Source organism: Camelus bactrianus, chromosome 29 (assembly GCF_048773025.1).
Source record: "Camelus bactrianus isolate YW-2024 breed Bactrian camel chromosome 29, ASM4877302v1, whole genome shotgun sequence".
In the NCBI taxonomy this organism is placed as follows: Eukaryota; Metazoa; Chordata; class Mammalia; order Artiodactyla; family Camelidae; genus Camelus; species Camelus bactrianus.
Window position 1 is genome coordinate 10,542,945 of NC_133567.1, and position 24,502 is coordinate 10,567,446.

Sequence of the window (24,502 nt, forward strand, 5' to 3'; positions counted from 1 at the left end):
GTGATGGAGAGGCAGATTCCTCAATGGGAGAGCGAAGGGAGTGCAGCACCACTGAGAGACAGAACTAAGGAGGGGCAGGTCCAAGGTGGGGGAAAAAGGACACACTGCACTCAAGGAGCTGACAGAAGAGTCATACGGAAACATCTGAAGGCAGCTTAAAATATGGCTCTGAATGGGGCTCTTAAGTAAAGAGGTCAAGTTGTGTTAACAAATAAAATCACTCATAAAGGGAGTTCTAAAGGAGAAAAAAGGTCTAAGAACAGCGTGTTCGGTTAAGTCCCTAAGGGTTCAATCAATACCAGAAAACGCAAAACCAAAGTGAAATGAGCAACGCCATGCCTGCTTGTACACAGATGCTTTATTTTGGATGTTAACAGTCAACATTGTATGCAAGATTCTCTTACAAATGAAAGTTTTCCCATACATCAAAAAACTCAATTTAGTCAGGGTAATTAATTGCTGAATTAATATGAAAACCTTACAACAAAATGCAGTATTACATATGTGTAGTCAGTTTCCATGCAAGTATGGCTGCTACATTTATGTCTGGCATTTTTATAACATACTGAAAGAAATTCAAATGAACACAACAGTATAAAGGTGACTTAAGATGCCTGACATGTTTAAGATTAAAAGTCTTCTTGCAAAAAGCAACAAAGCAGTTAACTGGAGGATTCAACCAATACCAACCCAAATATGTACTATGTCCAGTAAGCCCAAGCTTATCTGCAATATATTACATTTGGGATAATTTAATGCTCAAGAAAAACTATGCTTTAAAAAAATATAGCTCTTCCAAGATATTATACTTTGGTGATTGGAGACTATGTACATCAAAACCAGCTAAGCGCTACATTAAAAAAAGAAAGAAAGAAAGAAAAAAGGAACCATTATGTGCTATTAGTTCAAGGTAACTGAAATTGAAATGATTCAGTATGATTTTGCTACAATTATTGGTTTTCCAAAGTGAAATTTCTGTGAGAAGTTCACTAATTAAGAAGCAATCAACATACTTAACAAACACGCTATGAAGACTCAAATTGGTTTATCTATTTGTTATCAACAAGGCATAATCTTAGTACCACACGTTTTCTTCACTTCTCACTACATATAATATGCAAAAATGAGCAAGTAGATTTAAATAGCTTAAAACCCTTTTAGGTCTACTGTTCAAGAGCGAGGCATTGAAATACTTAGTGCTTCCATTTCTATTAACATAAAAACATCAGAGAATCTTAAGCTGTTTTTAAGGCATAGTATTTTGGTTTTTGCAAGAGTTTGCCTGGTAATGGTTGATTCCATTAAGTTAACTTGAGAACTTGCCATCATTTGCTTATCTTCTCACACAGTGCAAGTGTTGGTCGCTCTTTCCTTCTCTCTTAGCAGCAAGCCAGGTCTGCTATTTTCTATAGCAGCATACTTCAGGAGTGGAGAGGGAGAGAGTGTGTCAATTACAAATAATTAAAACTACAGTGTACAATCCTATTTACCTGTCAGTGTTTAGGTTGACAGCACACCATTATATGTCTCAAAAAAAATTACATAAAATCTCTACACAAAAGCAAATAAAGACATTCTTTCAAAAAGAAATAAAATAAGTGCAAACACCTAAAACAGGCAACTGAAGCAACTGTTGTAACCTGTAGAGAAACACAAAACATTTATAAAAGGACAAATATTTTTATAAATAAAAGATAATGTTCTCTACTTCTGAAACATTGAGTAAATATAATAAACTTCTAAGTGCAGACTGTTTTTAGGGACCAAAGTACCATATTATTTTTTAAACAAAATGCAAAAATTTCAAACACATATACAAATCACCAGATTAATTTATGACCCCCCATATAATTTAAACAGAAAATATTAAATTATTATTTAGTACATTTTTAGAACTACTTTATAACCAACATGATTTAAAGGACATAGTGCAATATTTAAGTGGATGTGACATACAGTATAGATATTGTATTCTTTGCAGCTATAACTTACTATTGGTTGCATACTTTAAAAAGTCAAAATTGTTCTTTGTTAGCTGTAATAACAGGAAACAACACTGGCTTCTAGACACCCTGTATAGGTATAAATATCTACATTTAAGCTTTAAAAATGAAAAATAAATTATAAAGACAGACTTCTTCCCAATTTACATTTTTCCTGCTCCTACACACTGTACAATACATTCAACAAGACTCTCAGCTCTTCTGAGATTTAAGAAGAAAATACTGACTCTTTACTAATAAGGAAAAAATCTTTTTGCGATGCCTTTTGTTTTTAGTACTATGCTCAAATAAATACATTTAACACTGTAGTTAATTTTACTGTTTTTTGAAAAATATGAAAAATTAGTAGTGCAACTTTCTTTCTCTTAAATTCCTTCCCACTGTGTTTCTCTGTAAATGGTAGCCAAGTAAATCAGCACAGAGGCAAAAGTACTTCATAAAACCATATGTGCTTCACAGACATAGACTAATTTCAGAAATCATACATACTCATAAGACCTATCTGTAACAGAACTGCAGCGTCAAGAGAGGAACAACATGTATCTTCTGAAGAAAATACATGAGAATTTACTTTTAGAAGATCCATGAACATTCTAATATGATTTTCCCATCTTTAAAAAACAATTTTAAAAAATCTCATCTCTTAAAAAATAAACTATGAAAATGCCTACGTACCCCTTACTTAAGTGCCTAGCCTTCCGCCTGCCCAATATGAAAAAGGATGCAAACCGTTTTAGGGCTGTGTTAAAACTTTAAAATCAATTAATTGACAAAAAATTTCATTGCAACCTAATTTAGTATAGAATCCAGTAAGGGAGTGGGGCATTTCATCAGTTTTCATAACAATCACAGTATGAGGGCTCTTGAAGTGCTGCTGGTAGCCGTGTAAGTACTCAGATATCTTCTTGCTTGTTCAGTCATGATAAGCTGGTCTTCTGTCTTCCCATAAACCACTGTCTCCCATTCACAATTTGACTAGAAAGGAAATATTAAAGTGATGTGAAAATTACTAAAATAACTACCCATTCTACCTCACAATTAGACTTTTTAAAAAATCAAGTAATTGATTGGATTATTTGGTAAGTACTTACTGCAAAAATTTTCTGATAATGACATTGTGATTCTCTTTATAAAATGATGTTTCAAAAATACATACTAAAATATTTATGATCAATTTTTTAGCTATTTATAGTGTTTACAGCCCTGTGAAGGCAGTTTAAAAGTTCTGTTCCCACAGCTCTCCTACCCCAAATCAAATCAGTCTTAACATGGAAAGAAATGTCAGTCTTTACTGCTTCAAAGTGTAGCAAAAGAGTTAAAGAGACGATATAATGTCAAAAAATGAGCCGAGAATGCTTTATATCCTACAGATTAGAGACTACGTTCGTTAACACAAAGTCAGGTTTAGGTTTATTTCTCTTGTTTTCTTCCCTTGTTATAGAGTAAGGTTGCCACGTTAGAGAAATACCCTGCTATGTAATAAATTTTCCTGAAAAGTTGTGTTAAAACACTGGTAAATCAGATCATTTTAAATGGATTACGAGAATGTGTTACGTCGCTCTACAAAAAGCAGTGACTCAAGAAAGAGGAGGTGGCCCATCTGATCACCAGACATGTTTTCAAGGAATGCTAGTTCTGCAGTCACTGAGGTGTAAAGCAGCAAACTTCCCCTTCAATGACCTCTCAAATTCTCTGGGTTGAATTCTGAAGATAATATAATAGTAAAAATTTCTCCAGCCTTCATTTGCAGCTACATAATGGCTGCACATCATCAGAAAAAAGGATTTTGCTTTACAACTTTAAGCCAGAAAGTTCACTGGAAACCATTATACCAACAAAAACCAAGCTGAAACTGCTTCCAACCACTTACCCTTTAAAGGTAGCAATTAAGGCTACAATTATTTATTATAAGAGAAGAGGTACCAGAAGTAGATTTAGATATCTTTAGTTTAAAAATGAAATAGTGCATCAGAGATCACCAGAAGTCTCTGGCTACAATTCGAATTGTTGAGTTTATATGTGCTATGATGAGTGAGTCTCTCAAAAACCCAAATCTAGTTTGAGTGACAAAATAATAGTGAATCTCTAGTTACTGTTCTCATCAATTCTGAATGTAAAAGAAAAAGTATAATTTGTAATCAGTAAGTCCAAAGTGATAATTGAATAAACAACAACAAAAATCACTGAAAGAAATTTATAAATTCATACCTGAAGATTCTTTTCCAATGTGACAACTTTGGAAGTGTTAGGGTTTGGTTTCTTTTTATTAAGTGTATATGTTTTGTTGGTTGAATTTATATCTTGTTTTTCAGGAGTCAAGTTGCACCTATTGTCATGTATTTCCAATAATGGTATCATTAATAAAGATGTTGTAAATATATTTTCTGACTAAGAGAGAAAAAACAAAGAGGAAAGTAGAATAACTAATCCAGAAATGGAGACAAATGGAGGGACTACTGAGTAAGTGGTAGTGGAAGCCCTGTTCATTTCCCTCCAAGAAAGCTTTTGGCTCTGATGAAGTTTCTAGTAATGCAGTAAAATTAAGTATTTCAGAAATAAACCAAAGGTAAATACTGAAATGTAAAGTTTTGAGAACTACCATGTTTTGACATCATACATATGAGAGCTAACTCCTCTGAGAACAAAACAAATTTAAAAAGCAAGGAAGTAAATAAAATATTCTCTTCAGTTAATCGAATTAGGCAGAATAATACTAAAGGAAACTCTATGTATCTCTGATGGACTAGCCACACAGTGAGTAAAATGTAAGAACCACCAGGACTTAAAGCAACCATCTCAATAAAAGAAAAATTCTTTACAAACCTGCGTGTCTGAAATGTCTTCCGTCAATAGTTGAATACCTGGTTCTTCTTTTTCCCAGTTATCTAAGACTAGTGATTTTCTGACTTTCCTTACAGAAGCAGTATGCTAGAATGAATAATTTATAATAGGAACATTATGGTGAAGTCACTTGAACACAATAAGACTTATATTAACAATGATACTGAAAGATTACCTCTTGTTTGCAGCTTTTGTAAGCAGGTTCATCCTCCTCTTTGAGGAATATGTCTGTTCCAGTTTCTTCTTTCAAAACTTCCCGAATATCTTCTTCCAAGAAGGCAAGTGGCTGTGACTAAATTATTTTTTAAAGGATTTTTAAAGTCTTTTATACCAATTCCTTTTTCTCCCCATATATAGAAACCCAACTTTTACACTTTTTCATTATTGGCATTATTTTCTCCTGGTAACCTACAGATACATAAGTTGAATAAATTAATGAACTAATCCATTCTATGACAAAAATAATTTTGCACATTCCAAGTTCACTCTAGGGAACTAAACAAAAATCTTCCTTTTGGGGAACCTATTACAGCTCCTGCTTCAATCAGGATCCTCACAATTAAACAGAAAAGAAAGATTATTTCCCCAAGTATTTTTACATAAAAATAGGAAATACAGAACAAACTGGGACTACACTAGCTCTCCTTATTCTACTTCTATGGTACTAGTTAAGAGTGTGTGTAACCACTAGTTAGCAGGGTTTTCTTACCACTAAATGTGAGTTACTTAAGAGCAGTGGTGACATCTTTTTCATCTGTGTATAGATCTCTGCACACCTAGCCTTAAGCTTAAAGCTGAGACACAGTGTTCAAGAAGTGTGTGTGTGTGTACTGGAGTGTGGAAGAGCAGGAAACAAAAAACTTGAATGTGGGCTGAATAATGAAATAGTCTCAAAATACTATTCATCCACCTTTCTATCAAATAGCTAGGCACACCATATATTCAGAAAAAATTTTAATTATATCAAACTTAATATCTACCATAACCAAGATTTGTTTAGCCCATGTCTCCAGTCAATAAAGTCAGGAAGAACAGCAGTCATATATAAATGAGATTTCACAGTACTTACAAAAACTTTAAAAATGGAAATAGATTTTAAAGTGCTCTCTTCTACAGCCTGAGACCTGCAGGAATCATGTCAGTATGTCTGTGTGTTGCTCCAAGAGCTTTTGTTCTAAAGATTACATTTCACAAAGAACATACATTAGACGTTCTTAAAAAGAAATCTGGAATCTGTTGTTTCCCCTGTAAGAATACAAATGTCCTATGGCTAAGACATAGATGAATTCATCACCACCAACAATTATTCTCTTAATTGTCCTAATGTGACAAAGAAAAAGAACTGCTGCACTTAACACTCCTCAGGTTAGGGAATACCAAAATTAATAGATTTATATTTAAAGAACTTCCAAGGTTTCTGAGTAATTTTCAATAAACATCAGACGAATCAATGTTTATTAAGAAAGCAACATATAATTAAGATGTACCTGATTAAAATTCTAAAGCCAATCTCTAAGAAGTGCATTTGACTCATAGTAAGACACATTAGAGAGCTCAGTGGTTAGCACATACTAGGTGCTCAGTAAAAACTGGAGCATGAGGAGCAGGAGGAATGAAAAGTCAGTTCACTGGCAATGAGCCTATAGATATTTTAACAATTTTAATTACAAAATCAATACTTTCCTTTTATCTTAAATTGCTGATGAAAATTATCTGTTTTGGCAATGGATAAATCCTTCCCAAACACCTACAAACTTACAGGCACTTTAGGTCACTTGAAACCTAATTTCTTGCACACTATTATTAAAATGATAGTTTTTATTCAACATAAAACATTGACCAAATGACCCTGAGGCACTGGAGAAATTTTTAAATGTCTTCAAGTAATTGTTTATTTGTCTAATTTCCAATTAGGCTACACACCCCTATGAAGGCAGGAACCATACCCGACATGTTAACATTACATCCCCAAAGCCTAGCACCTATAAGACACTCAATCAATATTTGTTGAATTAATGACAGTTTTTTTAAATGAGTAACAAAATACTGAAATGGATTAGTTAAATCAATTAGGTAATTTCATAGAATGGAATATTACACAAACATTAAAAATTATAGCATACATATAATTTACTAATTTTAAACAGGTTACAAAACAGTACAAAAAGTGTGATCTTATTTTTATTTTGTGTATATGCATAAAAACTAAAAAGTTTAGAGAACTCTAAAGAGAATATAATTGTTCACAGCAGTATATGGAGTAAGTGACAAAAAGACTTGATCAGTCCTACTATTTACCCTCTAAAACAGTAATTAAAAAAAGGGGGGGGGGAAGGCTAGAAGACTTGAGAGTCTGACATTTCTGGTAGAAATTGATTAAATCAAATAAACTAGAATTTATTAATTAATCTACCCAAAATGTGACTAAAAATAGAACATAACCAGAGTACCTTGGAAGTGACCAATATTTAAAAAATCATACTTTCTTTTTATTAAACCCAGTTTGTCAGGCTCTATATCTGCCTAGAATTAGACTGCCCATGGCTCACTTAAGGTACTTCAGAGTTGACTATATATATATATATGAAAGATAACACCTCCCGTCTCCATTCATGAACTACTGCTGTTACCACTATGATTAAAATAGTAATCATATCAACGAAGCACAGATTTCCAAAACTTAGTATCAACCCCTTAAATTATCTTTTACCTTCACAAATAACCCCTGGGGTGTGTTTTATAATCTCCACTGAATAGAAGAGGAAACTGAACCTTAAAGAGGTATCCTGATTAATCAGTTTCAAAAATATTATTAGAAAAGTGCTTATGTATATCAAATTTATTTTATTCTACTCTAGGTAACTTTACTGAAACTACTAAAAGGTGGGTTTTAGTATTAAGAAATGGACACTGACACTGGATTTACCTTCTCTAGATGATATAATGTAAAGAAAGCATGAATCCACAACAAGCGAAACAAAAATTTACAAGGAAAAAGATTAACACAAATTCAAACTTATAAATTAAGGGGTAAAAGCTTTTTAATCTGGTTCAGTGAACATCTTTTTTTAATGTTAAAAATCAAGAATAAAAATCAAAATTTGCATCTTATTAAAATTAGGAAAATTCTTAAAAATAAAAGGAGTATACATACCACGATTTTAAGAGGTCCATATTTCTTCTCCTGAGCAGCAAGTGCATTCTTAAAAGGAGTAGGAGTTCTTGGTGTGGTACCCAAAATAGATCTTCTAATGGTAGGTGTTCTAAACCTATACAATCATTTAGATATTTGTATTACAGTCAAAATTTGATTTCTTATAGTTAAGGCAAAGCCACGATAAAAGCACACACTAAATTTATCTTGCATATACAAACACTTTATTCAAACCTTCTAAGAGTGTGTTAAAGTATGCCTGCCTAAACTGATTCTTAGTTGAAGCAATCATCTTAAAACAGAAAAAAGACAAATGTAGAGAAAATTATTTAAAATGTTTGCTTGAAGTCAAAGTTTTATACTCTATTTAGCTGGTTTTCAGTCTCCCAGGGGTAAAACATAAGGTTATGATTTATTTTTATTTTAATTCTAAGTCCCACATGGATAGGGACTATGATACATGTATAAATGGACAAAAAGCTAATGTACTCATGAAACCGTGCTTCCCATTTTCCTAACACAATCATTTAATACCTACTTACCCGACATTTTCCTTTTGATCTTTGGGGGTTGTTTCCTTATGAAGAGGAGTTGTAATAAGAACTTTCTGCCCACAGATAGGGGTTGATGTGAATGAAGGATTTTCTATGTTAACTTGTTCATTTCCAGGACATGTGTTGAAAAACTAAAAAAGGAAGAGAGATTAAATACAATGTCTAAAATGTCAAAATCCCTACACAAAATTTAAACTGGCAAGATTTTCAAATTATTTCTTCATTCCTTTTAGGAAAGGATTATCAGTAATACTACATTTACATTCCATTCCATAAAAATTAAGCTCCATGAGAGCAGGAATTTCTGTTCTGCTCATCACTGCCACCCTAGCTCTTAGAATACTGTTTAACACGTAACAGGCATTCAAGAAATGACCATTTAACAAATATTAAAAGTTACAAAACACAATAAAAAAAATTTCCAAACAGTATATATTATCAAATAGGAATATACAGAAAACATAAATAGCTGCTGTTAAATATAAGTTTTGTACAACAGCATAACTAAAAAAAGTTTTATTATTTTATTAATAAATGATCTTAAGTGTTCTTTTCCATGAGAATATTTAGAATTCAGAATATAATAATAATGTTTTGCTAATGAGAAATAAAGCTCTCTAGCAAATCTGCCTATTTAGAAAAGAGCTCAGAACCTCTGAACAGCCAAAACTGGTATCACAGAGTCCATTTTCCAAACAACACAATTTACTGGATCTTAATTTACATACAACTGTGAAATACTAATTTATTCTTTTACCCAACAGAGTAGAAGCAATGGTAGGAAAAAGTAGAAACTGCTTTAATGCTACTTATAACTGGAGAATTCTAGTGCCATCAGTTCTGGCTCCTAATATTTTCAATGTATTTAATCCTAAGATCAGCAGTCAAACCTTAAAACACTGTAGAGATGCCATCAATCAAAGAATAAAATCCAAACAACCCTTTGCTATGGGATACAAGGTCTTTATAATCATGTCTCACCTTCTCAGTCATTTTCTACCTTAGAATTTACTCTTCAACAAAAATTATTAGCATGCAAAACTCCAAAGAGAAAAATGCTACTGTGCCCAAACCTGGTTCACCTTCCTCAAGATGCTTTGTAACTCTTGAGGATGGGGGTGGGGACACACTACTTACATTGTAGCCTATGTAAATGGCAACCCCTGAAGCACAGGGGGCATGGTTTTCAGAGAACACAGGGGTTGTGTACTTACTGCCAGATCCTCATCCTTCCAGTATCAAAATGCACCTCCAATTATATCCCCAACATGCTCCAAGTTTACTTGACCATTAAACTTCTGTCTTCTCCCATAAAACTTTTCAACCTCTGTCAAGACACTTTCAGCAAACACCAGCTCCTTCTCTTTCTTACTAACTGACCTTGGACAGATAGTTTAACTTCTCAATTTCATTCCACCTACCTCCTAAGGTTTTTTGAAAGAGCGTTAACCAAGGTGTCGTATTAAGAAAAGTGTTTAGCGCACAGCCTAGAACATAGCGTTCATTAATAAAGACAGTATTATAAAATAAAAGGTACAGTTTGCTCTGACATAATTATCTGCTGCCCAGGGATATAACTCCAGGAGAAAGTGGTAGTTCCTGACATCCCTAGAAGAACTTCCGACACACGGAAGTCTTACGGGGAGCAGCTCTCTATGGGCACAGATACCTGACACCTGCTGAACAGTCAGTCAGGAAACTGGCTTTCAGTCTCAGCTCTGCCATTAGATAACTTTGGGCAAATTATTTTACCTTTCTGGGCCTATTTCCTGATGAGTCCTATAAAGACGTAGAATTACACATCTAAAGCATCCCTTTTAGCCCTAAAAATTGTAAGGTACTGTAATGCAGCTACTTTATTTTGTGAGATACTTTTCTGATTTATCGTGGCTTAGCATTCTCATGTATACGTTTAAATACATTATCCATTTTTATGTGTCAGCAAAGCAACGAACTGCTAGTATGGATATTAAAGACCTAATTTAATCCAGCTCCTCAACATCTGGAAACATAATCAAAAACAACATTTCTACCTGTGAAGGAGAAAATGGTAGTGTTTTCACTGGTGTGTGCTTTAGTGCTGTATTACCGCCGTCGCTGAACGAGCCATCGCCAAGTTCGCTGCCCGGGGACTGACCCACTCGCATCCTTCTCTTCTTTCTGAGGATGGTTGGGGGAGTGCTAAACTTGGCCACATTTGGGGATGTTAAAGGAACAGCCTCACCATCTGCACCGTTACAACTGGTTTTTTTCCCTTCAAGTACAAGACTGACGTTAACTTGACATTCCATGGCTCCTTCATTGTGTTGAATCCGCATTAGTTTAACTGGGGTGGACTTGACGGGAGAAGCAGCAGCATCGGAAAGATCAAAGCTAGTAACATCACTCCATGCTACGGGATCCTGCAACAAATTAAATTTCCAACAAACGTTATGAATGCCATAACCTAGTTAAATCTAATCTTGAACACAGTATGATGATTTCCAGAGTTAATTAACTACTCATTTTTTATCAGCAGAAATAGGCTTTCCTTGGGTCATCTTTTTTTTTTAAGCAAGACCATCTGAGAAAAGCAGATAATGCTTCTACAACTCCAATTCTGAACATCCCAGAATAATATTTCATCTAATTCTGTAGCTGAAGCTTACTGCCAAAGTACTTTAAATAAAAAGAACAAATTATTTTAAGTTGTTATAAAAGAGTACAATTCATCATAAAACTTCATATTTGATTCCACATTAGAAAACTTTACAGCCTTTTCTGCACCTACATAATCACGTGGTAATGAGCATGGAACATCCTCAAAATGGTCATACACTATGATCCAAAAATTCAACTTAGCCTAAGGACATAATCATGATTTTGCACACAACTTTACATAATACGTTCTTTAACTTGTAATACTTAGAAACTGGACACCACATGAATATCCAATAATAACAGTGTGTTGGGTTAATAAATTTTGTTACATTCACATGATAGAACATCATGAAGCCATTAAAATTCAAATTTAAAAAAAGTTAAGAAAATAGAGACATGCTCATTATGTAGTATGGGAAAAATCCACAAACATAATACATTAGTGTATATTTGGGTTCAAAAATATACACACATGTGTGTTTTATATGTATAGAACCCAGCTTGAAAGGAAATACCTCAAATTATTAACTCATTTTAATTTTCTTCTTTACAGTATTCTCTAGTTTCCAGCTATCTCTAATATACTTGTACCACTTGTATAATTAATTAATAAACAAATAAATATATATATATATTTTGCCAGAATTCACTGCAAAACATCAGATCAAAATTAAGTATGACATAAAAGAACGCATAACATAAAATTGGTCAATGTCCCTGAAATCACATCATTAACATTGAGCTTTTGACAATTTCAGACTTACAGATTCAATAAGTTCCAGAGTCTCTGCGAATTCTGGGATGGTCTGTAGGGAGGACAGCACAGCATTTGCCTCCACAGCCAGGAACTTCGTGGGGGAGCTCTGCTGAGCAGACACGGCCTGAGTGTCATCCATTCTGTAAAACTCCGCGGCGTGCTCCTCGAGGCTGTTTAGCGTATTAGACACGCTATCATCCATGAGGAAACTACCAGACCAGCTAGAAAAGCTTCCAGGTTGCTAAAAATACAAAAGAAATCTGAACGCTATTTCTCATTCCCATTCTAAGCAAAAATTTAGACTTTAAGTAAGAGTATCTTCTTGAACAACACACTTCACAACATTTCGGCTAAAAAATACAGTAGCAACTATACCACCATTCCTCAAAACTGATAAAAATATGTTTTTTCATTAAACTTCATCTTGACTATATTTCTTCTTTCTAATAAACTTTTTAGAATCTATAAAGTCACAGTGAGGTAAACCTAGCATGTGTATACTACAACATAAGGTCCAAACTACTAGAATCTGGCATTTCTCCACCTCTCAAACTTCATCTCCCAGCACTCCCACTCACAAGCCCTACCCCCCCGGGGAATACTGAACACCCAGCTGCGCTACTGCAGTTCCCTGATGAGCTGGTCACCAGCTTACCCCAACGTGCCTTTGCACAGCCTGCTGCTCCCCTTATGTAGATGTTCAACCCGCTGAGCAGGGAGAACTCTCCCTCCTCATTTAAGTATGATACAGTTTAAGTATTGGAAAACACATCATCTTATCATACACTTTTACCTGTTCCATCTATAACAATGTCCTAGTTCACCTATTTCGCTGATATATAATCATTGCCTTACTTTCAAGACTGAGCTCAAAGAGGCTTTCTTCCAGGAACTCCTCAGACCACATAAATCTCAGTTTCCTATGAGCTCCTATAAAACTAAGTGACTTATTTTATCTCACTGGATCCTGTTTCTTATGTGTCACAACTGCAGAGCAGGCCTTTGAATTCAAGGATGGTGTCATTTTTCTTTATCTCTCTAGAGATGTACATAGCAATTTACTTATCTTTTGAGCCTAGATCCCTAGTGTCTCTTGATGAAAAAGAAGAGACCTGACCTTGAAGAGCTATGATTAAGAAATTATATATAATTTGAAAACTGTTAAAAATAGTAGATCCTAAGAGTTCTCATCACAAGGAAAAATAAATTTTTTTGGTATTTATGAGACGATGGGTATTCATTAAACTTATTATGGTAATCACTTCACAGTATAAGTAAGTAAAAATCATTATACCGAACACCTTAAAACTATGGTGCTATGTTAATTATACCTCAAAAAAATAAAAAGAAACAGGATGTAAAGTGTATAGCACTGTCAAACAGAACCCTCTGAGGTGACAAAAAGGTTCTGCACCTGAAACTGCTCAATATGGGCACCACTAGCCATATAAGCAACAAAATTGTAGCTAGTGCAACTGAGAGGCTGAATTTTTAACTTTTAAATTAAATGTGGCTAGTAACTACCATATTTTAGAAAGCATAGTGCTCAGTCCATAAGGAAGCCCTCAATAAATGGTACCCATTACTATTAAAAATCACTAGAATGTGCCAGATATTCACAATACTAAAATGTTAAATTTCAAGTTAAGGTGAAAAAATTAATTTTCAACATTGTTGCAAAACAAGTTCCACTTGTTTTAAAGTTTCCTATAAATAAAAGAAATTAAAGCAATCTTATTTCACTAGCATAACCACCTTCTGAGTTTACAATCACTTTCTGGATACAGCTTCCAAACCATATATATTTCAAGTAAGCCTGCAGGTGGGAAAAAGATTCAAAGAGGGAGGTTACTAGGCCCACTGGCAAAACCATAAGTTTGCAATCGTACACACCTGATTCTGAATCCCTAGCAACAAATCACCTACTTTGCAGAGTTAATATAAGGACTACCAGGAGTACATGTAACACATCAACAATAGTGGAACATGATGAATACTTGGTAAAATGGCAGTCATTATTATCATATAATTATTTAGAATAGAATACATACAGGGGAGGGTATAGCTCAAGCAGTAGAGTGCATGCTTAGCATGCACAAGGTCCTGGGTTCAATCACCAGTACCTCCTCTAAAAATAAACAAACAAACCAAATTACCTCCCTTGTCAAAAAATAAAACAAAAAAAAAACCAGAAAATACATTAGAATAGGATACATATTTTATATATGTATGGAGTCTATTACACTGGGTACAGCAACTTCCCTCTAGAATCTCCTTCAACAAGATTTTTATGAGAGTTAATTTTAGATAGCAAGTTCTAAAAAACAAATTAATAACTTTCTCCCTTTTTAATGCAAAATGCCAGTTCTTTTAGCTAATTATATCCTATTAAATTAAAAAATGACTACTATCAAAAAAATAGAAAATGTGCTTAAACATGAATATATTGTCTACAAATGTAGACTCTCTTACCATGAATATTTATTTGCAGCTTCTTAATAAAACCAAAATTAACTTTAAAATAAGTACCCTTAGATTAGATCTTCCTATTTACCCATGGTTTTTGCAGTTTCAAAACAAAAATTACTTTTCCCATGGTGTATATAGCTCATCTATTACAATTAACAAATGTAATGTTTTCATTAATATTTTCTGAAGTGGTATAAAGACATCACTAGTTGCCTCGTAATGCTATTTCAAGTTCTCAGGTTAGTCTATTTCATAACTTTGTTAGTTCTTAGTCACTGTAAATGTACTGTCCCCTCATTCAGCCCCAAACCAAGAAAAATACTTTCCTAAATGTACAAAGTCCCAGGATATTAAACTTTTTAAATTGTCAGTTAAATATAAACTTTTTTTCCTTTTAATACATCTAGCACAGCCTGTTAACTTAGCTAGAATCATTACCACTTATTCCGATTCAATACTCCGAGCTGTTCTCGTCAACCAAATCTCAGACCAGTTTTCATACCTAGTAACCAAAACCCAACATCCACAGAAAAATTTCTTTAGAGAGCATAAAATTGAAATGTTCCCTTTTCCCATATTTTTACCATTATTACTTTTTCCAATTTACTGAATTTGTATTCTAAATATAGTAAAAGGGAAAAATTTTTCTAAGAGAATAAAACTAATTTTGAAGCACATAAATCTCTATACATCTATAAATTCCTTGGTGTTTTTTAGCCTTTGTTTCTATTAAGGCCATTATTACATGGAATGTCTAAAATAAAACCAAAGCCTAATCTAAACCACATAAAATTTTCAAAAATATGCACATCAAAAATTATATCATAAATTTGCTTGATATTTATGATTCAAGAAATATCTTAATACAGAACATTGTGAACTATGTTCAAAGAGATGCATATCAAAAACAGGCAACCTCAAAGCTGTAAATCAGAAAAACTATTTTCAGTCCATATTAAAATATGAAGTCACGATGAATATGCTTTCCACTTGCTGGCATACAAAAGTCAATAAAATTATAAAACTATAAAACTATAAAACCATATAAAGCATATATACGATTCTAACAATAAAATCTAAACACTTAAGCTTATTTCTTACTGATGGAATTCGCTTTCTTCTAACTTCATTCTCAGCTGACATTAGAAGCAACTCAAGTTCCTTTATTTTTTTTTCCTTATCAGGATCTTCATCAACAAAGGGTTGCTAAAATAAGTTAAATAAAAGAGAAAAAAACAGGCTACTTACATAATTGCTTTATTATTATTATGAATGTTCTAGTTTTTATTTTCTTCTATGCAACATAAAATCTATTTTCTCTAATAAAGCTTACTACTACTAAATCCCAAATACTCAGTATCATAATCCATCTGGTACCCCCTTTAAAGAAGTGCTGGTAAATGTTTTCAATTTATCAGAAAAGATTTGGGAAATTTAAACGTATTAAAAAAACAAAACTTGCATTGTATCATCTATGTCAGTTTACAAACTTATGTGTGAACTCTGTTTTAATTTATTGACTCAATGTACATATTCTATCCATTTTAGCAAAAATATGTGCATTCATAACCTGAATGCTCTAAGTTGGAAGAATGAAAGAACCACCCTCTGATGCTGTGGAGTATCTTACATTTGTACGGTTTACATTTCTCAAACCCATTTACAAACTTTCTCCATTAATGGTATAATATTCAAATAGGTCGGATAGCATTGTTTTTGCCCTAGTTTTATAGATGAGGAAATAGGCACTATTAGACTTGGAAATGTTTGAAAGTATTTCCTTTGTTGTTGCAGTTGTTTTTGTTTTTGTTTTTTGTTTTTAATAAATAAAAGTTACCTGAATAAAGGCAGAAGACGTCTGAACATGTTCTACACAATTGCCTTCAGGTGATAAATACTGATAGCCCGGGATCTAGAAAGTAATTAAAACATTAATATCATACATATAACACTATATAAATGCTTTTAAATCTGAAGCAAAGCACAAAAACAGAATAAAATATCAACATTAAAAATCTGTCTCTGTTAACTTTAAATATTATGTACTATAGTTTCTTCTTTTTTTTTAAATAATAATTTCTTAACTAATAATTACATCTCCATTCTTAGAATCTACTGATTGAAAGTCATTAGATCTTAGGAAAGACCTGTTTTCTCCTGAATGAAATATGAGAATTATTTGACTAGATTTATCAGCCAGTCTTTTATTATCTGCAATATCCACCAAATATTTTTAAAAATCTGCTATTAAAGTATTGCTCTATCTTCTGGAGAAGACAAAGTAACTGTGTTCCTATTCTTCAGAGGAAGGGGCTGGTCCACGTGAAGCGCTCAAGAAGATGGAGCCTACAGTAGTTTTCAGTATCCTTATCTCCTACTCCTACCACCACCCCCTGCAATCTGTGTACAGAAAGATGTGAAAACAGAGGCTGTTTCTAGTCCTTGTCTTCAAAAACAAGTAGAATCACTCATGTACTTTTTAATACTCTGACAATAGACTAAGAGTTGATTCTGTTTCTTTTCTAAAGTATCTGTAATAAAAATTTTGAAGTTGCACGCAAATTTAGTGTGCAGTGGTGGGAAGAAATACGAAAGTCTTTTTTAAAATCTTAAAAACTTAAATATAAATTTGAAATGGTCTATTTTCCATAATGGCCCACCTAAGTCACTTTCATATGCAGTATCACTATACATAACTTCTAACACAGAACTTAATTTTCACAACACTTGATAATATCAGTTATTGCTCACCTTCCAACGAATCAGAAACTTATCTTTCTCAAATGTTTCATTTAAATCTGTGACAGTATTTCAAACCAAATCCATTTTTTCAAGTGAAAATTAGAACTATCTTTTTAGCAGTTTAAATGAACTGAACTATGAACACATAAACCTTTCAAGAATTATTAAAAGGTAAATAATTCTTAAAGCACAAGAAAGATCCTTACTTCCTATATATATGTATACATATTTTTTTACTTTCCAATATATTTTGACTGAGAGTGTTAAACACTCCATTGGCCCCAAATGATTTTAAAAATTATCTTCCTATGAGTTAAAAAAAATAAATTTAAATGATAATCTTTCTAAGATAGAAGCAGAATGTTTCAGTATATGCTGCTGAAATCTAGGACTCTAAAGAAAAATGTAAAGAAAAGACAATAAAAACTTTAAGGTACAACTGAGTACCAGCAGATAACTCCTGTCTTCATATGTTTTCCTATTTGTAAATTAAGATGTCACCAGTTTTTTTTTTAAGTGGTTCTTTTAAAATTATATCTAAAAAAATATAATGTCCATTTAATGGAATAAAATAAAATCTGAGGCATACTAAGCACAGATTTTTAATACCTAGCCAAATTTTATCTTTCGGTAGACACTATTAAATCCTGACCTCATCTTTACATTTTATGTGACAAGAATCAAGAACTGTTTAACATGAAAAATGGCATGACAGACAAGCAGACAGGAAAATGTAAAACAAATCTTATGAAAACTCCTAAACTAATTTCTTCCAGGTAGGAAAATATAAGGAAAATAAAGCCTGCCCTATGATGAACATGGGTAATCTTCAATTAACCTATCTAAACAAAGGCTGAAGTCACTCAGTCAGTTGAGTGATAAGGGAAAAGCAAGATTGAATGCCATCAAAAAACCAATTATTTACCACAGTCCTCAAAAGGATGACTTGAATGATTTCTGACTATTTTCTCCTTTAAACCATTTTATATACACTTACCTCTTAGAGATAAGCAATACTACAATTACACAAAATATTCTTTAAAAAGAAACTACAATAGATATTAAAGCACAAATGACCATTAGCTTTGAATCATGAAAATTCAATGATGGTATTAGGAAATACACATACTAAGTTTCTTAACCAGATAATGTAAAAATTATATATAAAAGGAAGTATTTTAATACGTTTGTTCCCCCAAATATTTATCAATCAAAACAAGTAGAGATAAACTTCCACTAATGCTTCATCAGCTAATTATGGCATATTTTTTTGGTTTGGAAATTGACATGTCTATTTCCCTTAATATATGTTGTATTTGTCCTATTAAGAAATTAAACATCTTCCCATACAGCAAGTAAAGTAATTTTTTAAATAATAAAAGTATTAAAAATATGTGCCTGAACAGGTATGTAAAACTGATTCTGGGTTTGCAAATGGTCCATAGCCGCACAAGGTTTGTGTTGAAGTTTAGATGAAGATCGTTCTGATTTTATTCCATCTTGTAAGTAGCCCTCCTGCTCCACTTTTCTTCGCATAGTAGAATTCCAATGGTTTTTGATAGAATTATCAGTCCTAAGAAATGAAAGTGTATGTTTAAAAAGAAACAGAGGATTCCATACATTTTAACACTGTATAAAGTATACAAGGTACTTAAAATACATTTTAACAACTGGTGAAATTAGATACTTTTTAACTCAAAAAATAAACTGTATGTGTGTCACACACAGCTCTAAACACTGGAGCTATAGCAGTGAATAAAACAAAGTCCCTGCTTTCATGGGGTTTACATTCTCACTGGAAGTGTGGCAGCAGGGAAGGAGAAAAGAAGACAAAAATAAATTATAAGAAAAATAGTCCAATGCAGATCATTTAAAGTAGGATAAGAAAAGTGAGTAACTGGGGTAATTTTGATTAGGTGGTCTAGGAAGTCCTCTGTAAGGTGACAGTGAAGCTAAGATCTGAATGATGAGAATGAACCAGCCATATAAGGAGAGAAAAAAAGAGCATTCCAGATAAAGGGCATAGCAAGGACAGAAGCCTTAAAGCCAGGATCAAACATGGTCATAAAAAGCAAACCACAAATTCCAGAATCCCAGTATTCTTTTTCACTTCTTACAACAAAATACCTATGGAAGAAATTCACTGGCTCGCCTGTTACCGAAGTTCACCTTGTAAAATGTAAATCTTCAACCTATAGCTACTTACAGCATAAATTTCAAAACAATGCACATTTACTGAGAACCTACATCCTGCTAAGAACTAAACTAGGTTCTATGGTCAGTTAAAAAGATGCATAAGATTGAAAACATCAAAAGTTCCTAGACCAGGTTGAGTAACTTGGATGAAAAACTTAACACTATGCTTTAATTTTCTTATCTATAACACAAAGATAGCAATGTTTGTTCTGCATATTTCACAAGCACATAAAGAAAAAATATTTTTAAAATACATGCAAAAGCATTTTATAAATTGTGAAATACTACACAGAGATTGCAATAATAAAAAACAACTGCATACCTTCTAGCTGAGGTATGGATTTTCCCAAACCTGTTGGTCTACTGCACTGCAGACTGTTAGGAAACATATGACTCACTGCAGTGCATATTATACTTAGCATGTCACTGCCCCTGAGGGAAGTTCTATATTTTAGCCACATGTGTATATATACACTACTCCCATGATCTGAGTCATATCATAATTAATTAAGAATTTAATTTTCTCTACTGCACTTTCATCGCATTTTATTGCTGCCAGTGTATTTATTCTCCGGTCTTATGTATAGAATCCAATACGAAAGAAATCTTTTCAACTGTGATTTCACTCCAACTGAATTTGTTGTGCAAAGAAGGTTGCTTCAAATGGAACCGATATGTAAACATGACTTTGGGAGTGCATTAAATGTTCATATAATCTAAAGGTCCATCATTTTATTGCACAAATTACTGCTATAAAATATTTCAGTAAAAATAATTCTATCCCTTATTACAAATATTGCAAAGGGTTGCTTGTATTATGCAGTCTAAATTTTAATTATAAATAAAATAAAAGTCATGGGGGCACTTACAAATATATCTAATAGTAACATAATAAAGATCAAGATTAAATACAGAAAAATGTATATATATTTATAAGTACCTTCCGGGAAGTAATTTGGCAATTTCTGCCCAACGATTTCCCAACCGCTTATGTGCCTCATAGATAATCCTGTCCTCCTCTTCTGTCCAGGAAGACTTCTTTACTTCAGGATTCAGATGATTATGCCATCTTTCTCTACACTGCTTGCCTATTCTTCCTTTTAAATGTTTTGCAATTAAAGACCATCTTTTTGGCCCATATTTCTGAACTAATTCAATAACCTAAGAAATAGAAAAACAATGTTTAAAAAAAGCATAACCTTTTTAAAAATAAATATGGCATGGGGATGTAATGTACAGCATAGTGACTATGGCTAATAATACTGTACTGCACATTTGAAAGTTACTTAGGGAGTAGATTTTTGTTTGTTTAGCACCATAGAGTTTATTTATTTTTTAAACACCTTTATTGTGCTATAATTCCTGTAAACTACACATATTTCAGATGTACAATTTGATGAATTTTGATAGACGTAGAAGAGTAGATCTTAAAAGTTCTCATCATAAGAAAAAAAATTTGTAAGTATGTACGGGGACGCATATTAACTAGACTTATTGTATATATTGCGAAATGTAAGTCTACAATATGTTGTACATCTGAAACTAACACATAATCATAAAACAACTTTTAAAAAGCACTGCATTGACAGAACTTTAAAACATAACTCAAGTATACTATTTTTGATGCATTAAATCCAAACCACAACTGTAACTTAAAAAAAACAATTTACTAATAAATACTGCTTCAGCATTTGACAAGTTCAAAACTTGATACCAAGGTACTCAATAAATATGTATTATATTAAAATTTGTAGTGTATTACCATGAAAGCATAAGATATTTCACAATGAGTTATGCCAATGCCCTGTGCGATCTTGTGTACCGAAAAAATAAGGTAATTACTCTCCAAGGTTTAAAAAGAAAATGCTCATGTTATTAAATACAATTTTGTATCTGTGTAATAGCAAAAAAAAAAAAAAAAAAATTGATCCCAAACTTATCCAAAATACATGATGTTAATAAAAGTGACTTGTAAATTAAATTGTTTCATACAAAATTAATTTGAAATAACAGTAGAAAGGCTGAGACTTGAGCATTTTCTGCCCTTACATCTTTGTTTAAAAAAGCTTCAGCTGAAAGCCAAATAATTCATTTTGGAAGCAGGAAGGATCTACAGTTACTGTCTTTTCATTTTTTCCTTTCTCAAGCTGAAAGGATACAGACCACACATTTTAAAACTTATCATTTGCCACTGAGTAAATCAGATCAGTCTGAGCCTCGTGAAACAACTTTTTTTCTTTGCTTTGAGTAGCAGTAAGAGTGTTCTAATTTCCCAACTACATTAACAACATTTATGCCATAAAGAGCATGAACTAAAGGACAGTTCTTAGCAGAGGACAGCAATTCTCCCATTCTCAGACTTTCATAACACAAAGAATAACCTTGGTTTCTGAATCACCCAGCACTTTGGAAATTTGATGCTCTGGTATCTGTCTTATTTGGGGGCTCATTATAGGTCAAGAGGGAAAGTTAAGAATGACTTCCTTACATATCACATTATTAGATAAAATAAGAATAAAATTAAATTCTGTTTTTAAAATGCTAAGTCAATTTTCAACAAGAAACTATACCCTAAATGTTGCTAACCTAATCTCTAAACAAGGTGATTAAGCTAATAGTATTTTCCTTCTGCAAACCAAACTCTCAGACAGTAAAGGCTATATATATTACTTGGTTTGACTCAATTCCAAAAAAACTACATCTCAAGATACTCAAATTCCAATTCTTATGCAAGCAGCATTCAGAGAACAAATCAAAGTGATTTAAACATGTGTTTATATGATAAAAAACAATGTATTAGGGAGAAAAAAGCTAGTCCATCTACACAGTGAAAATAAAGAATATGAACATGTTACCCTCTGATCTTCTTCTTTTGTCCAGGGACCCTTTATCAATTCTGGATTTAAAACTTTCTGCCATCGATGCTGGCACTGGAAATCAGAACGATTCTGAAAGAATTTAGAAGATTTTGTTATTGAACAACTGCCTTCCAGAAAGCAAGTCAGCCCAAACTTACGTCTCACAACCTTAAGAAAGTTTTCAAGAATAATGCATTCAACAGCATTCTTTAAAAATGTAATATTTATTTCACATGCCTGTGTTCCAATTCATTTTTAATTAAAGTTGTAAGCAATGCTTAGACTATAAATAAAAACAATATATATTTGAAATTAAATCATGTATCTCTACACCATGCCTTATAACACAGGAAAAAGCAAAGGTATAACAGATACTGCCATAAAGTAATGACTGATGAATAAAAGGGAGCAAACAGACAACTATGCAAAGCAGACATACGAACTTAAACAGCACATCAGTCTAGATTCATATAATATAGCAGTATATAGCTCTACATAATTTTAAAAAACCCTGAAAAGTATTACTAGACTACTGCATGGTATTTAAAGGATGTTTATAAATGATGACCTCCAAGTTGTCAAGAAAAAATTAAATATATCTAGAAAGATGTGCATTACATACCAGTTAAATTACTTAGGTTTGAAGTTCAAAAGGAAAATGAATTTCCCAGGATGAAACCTTATGTAGAAACATCTCAAATTCCAAAAATGATTAATAAATGTAGCCTAATTTTAGTCAATTCATGGCCTAGTAACTCCTATGTGTTACAAGGATAATAGTAATAACACTTAACTTTTCATTAGTGATTTACAAAGCTATTAGTTCATATACGTATTACAGGTATTTTAGAGGCATATAAAGGGATAGATTCAAATACTTCGTTTACCAGTGTCTCTGTCCTTGTGCCTAGTAGACTTACTTTTATTCAGAGCTCCTTCATTTATGGCTTCTGTACATAAACGCTGATCCATTTTGAGATTATCAATTTTTCAAAATAATCAGGCTGTTCCTGTATGTCCTTGTACCACTTCCCTGTTCACTTCATTTGCTGTTATACCACTGATGTTAAACTGATAGAGCTAACGTAAATAACCGTTCTAATTTAGCTTCCATTTACTGAATACCTTCTAAATTTCAGGAACTGTGCCAAACATCCTATACATTACTTCTAGTTCTCACAGCAACACAGCTTTTTTTGATTTTACTGATTAGCTACCAAAATATTTCAATATATTTAACTTCTCTCAAAATGTTTTAACACTTATTAGCAAATATTTATAAAGCCCTACCCAAACTTAGTATCATTTTTGTTTTAAATTAGTAAACTTTTAGATCCCTGGATAAACTAATTAACAGAAAATCAGACTATAGGAAGATCAGAACGAAAGAGATGTTTTTAGGAAGGAAACCTAAATCTAAAATAATGCAGACACATTTTTAAAAAACAGCAAATTTAACTCCATGGCATAAATCATTCACATTAGCAATATAAGATAATGTTTCACTTACTTGAAGATGACTAGCAATTAGAGTCCAATCATCTGTTCCATGTTGTTCAACCAACTTCTTTAACTTATCATCCTATTAAAACAGGTATAAAATTAGAAAGCTTTCTCCCTCCCTATTCCCCATCCCTAAATATGGATAACTCTTTAATTCTTCATATCATATCTGGTGGCCATTTTCAGAAGGACTGAAGCCATTAAAATACAAGTTCTCCCATCTACTAAACTGTTTCTGTCAGTCTCAACATCAACCCACTATTCATGTCTGGTTAAAGAAAAATAATGTGCAGGTTAGCTGATGGATAACTTTCCTCATGTTTTGCTTTTAAATATCTTTAATATATATTATTAATCAATAAATACAAGTATGAAATTAGTAAACCTTATCACATAAGTACCTCGTCTCTTGTCCATTTTACTCTGTTCCAGAGTTTCTTCAACCCTTTTTGTTGCGGTACTTCATAATCATGATCAGCGTATTGAAGGTCATCATCCTCATCCTCACTGAAAAAAACCACAATTGTGAAATCAAGAATTTTATTTAAATTTGTGAATTCAATCACTGAGTCTGTATACACAGTTATGACTGAAGAAGCCACTCAGACTAGCAGACATATATCTAATGAGATTATTCAAAGTATAAAAAAATTAAGAGTCAGACAATGGAGAGAAGCTATAGTTCTTAATGACACAAGAGGGATGAAGCTAGATATGCCACCAGGGGCCAAGCGATAACCTTTATGTCATGCAAAGAAGTCTGACCTTTGTTCTTTATTTGACCT

The 24,502-nt window shown here is 32.7% G+C and overlaps 1 protein-coding gene across 4 annotated transcripts in view; it reads right to left on the minus strand.

The window, feature by feature from the left end:
- Window positions 1–340: 340 nt before the first annotated feature.
- Window positions 341–24,502, minus strand: part of MYBL1 (MYB proto-oncogene like 1) — a 32,201-nt gene continuing 8,039 nt past the window's right edge. The window contains exons 2-16 of one of the 4 annotated variants that reach the window (XM_010970640.3): window positions 24,119–24,224; window positions 23,725–23,796; window positions 22,212–22,304; window positions 20,297–20,517; window positions 18,559–18,733; window positions 16,256–16,330; window positions 15,520–15,624; window positions 11,957–12,190; window positions 10,586–10,954; window positions 8,541–8,683; window positions 7,999–8,113; window positions 5,020–5,136; window positions 4,827–4,931; window positions 4,212–4,391; window positions 341–2,978 (exon numbers count right to left, since the gene is read on the minus strand). In XM_010970640.3, coding sequence (XP_010968942.2) covers window positions 2,850–2,978; window positions 4,212–4,391; window positions 4,827–4,931; window positions 5,020–5,136; window positions 7,999–8,113; window positions 8,541–8,683; window positions 10,586–10,954; window positions 11,957–12,190; window positions 15,520–15,624; window positions 16,256–16,330; window positions 18,559–18,733; window positions 20,297–20,517; window positions 22,212–22,304; window positions 23,725–23,796; window positions 24,119–24,224 — 2,239 coding nt within the window. In that variant the 3' untranslated portion in view covers window positions 341–2,849. Of the gene's footprint in view, window positions 2,979–4,211; window positions 4,392–4,826; window positions 4,932–5,019; window positions 5,253–7,998; window positions 8,114–8,540; window positions 8,684–10,585; window positions 10,955–11,956; window positions 12,191–15,519; window positions 15,625–16,255; window positions 16,331–18,558; window positions 18,734–20,296; window positions 20,518–22,211; window positions 22,305–23,724; window positions 23,797–24,118; window positions 24,225–24,502 lie in introns of those variants that run through there. The other 3 variants (XR_012503155.1, XM_010970641.3, XR_012503156.1) reach the window with 3 other exon arrangements.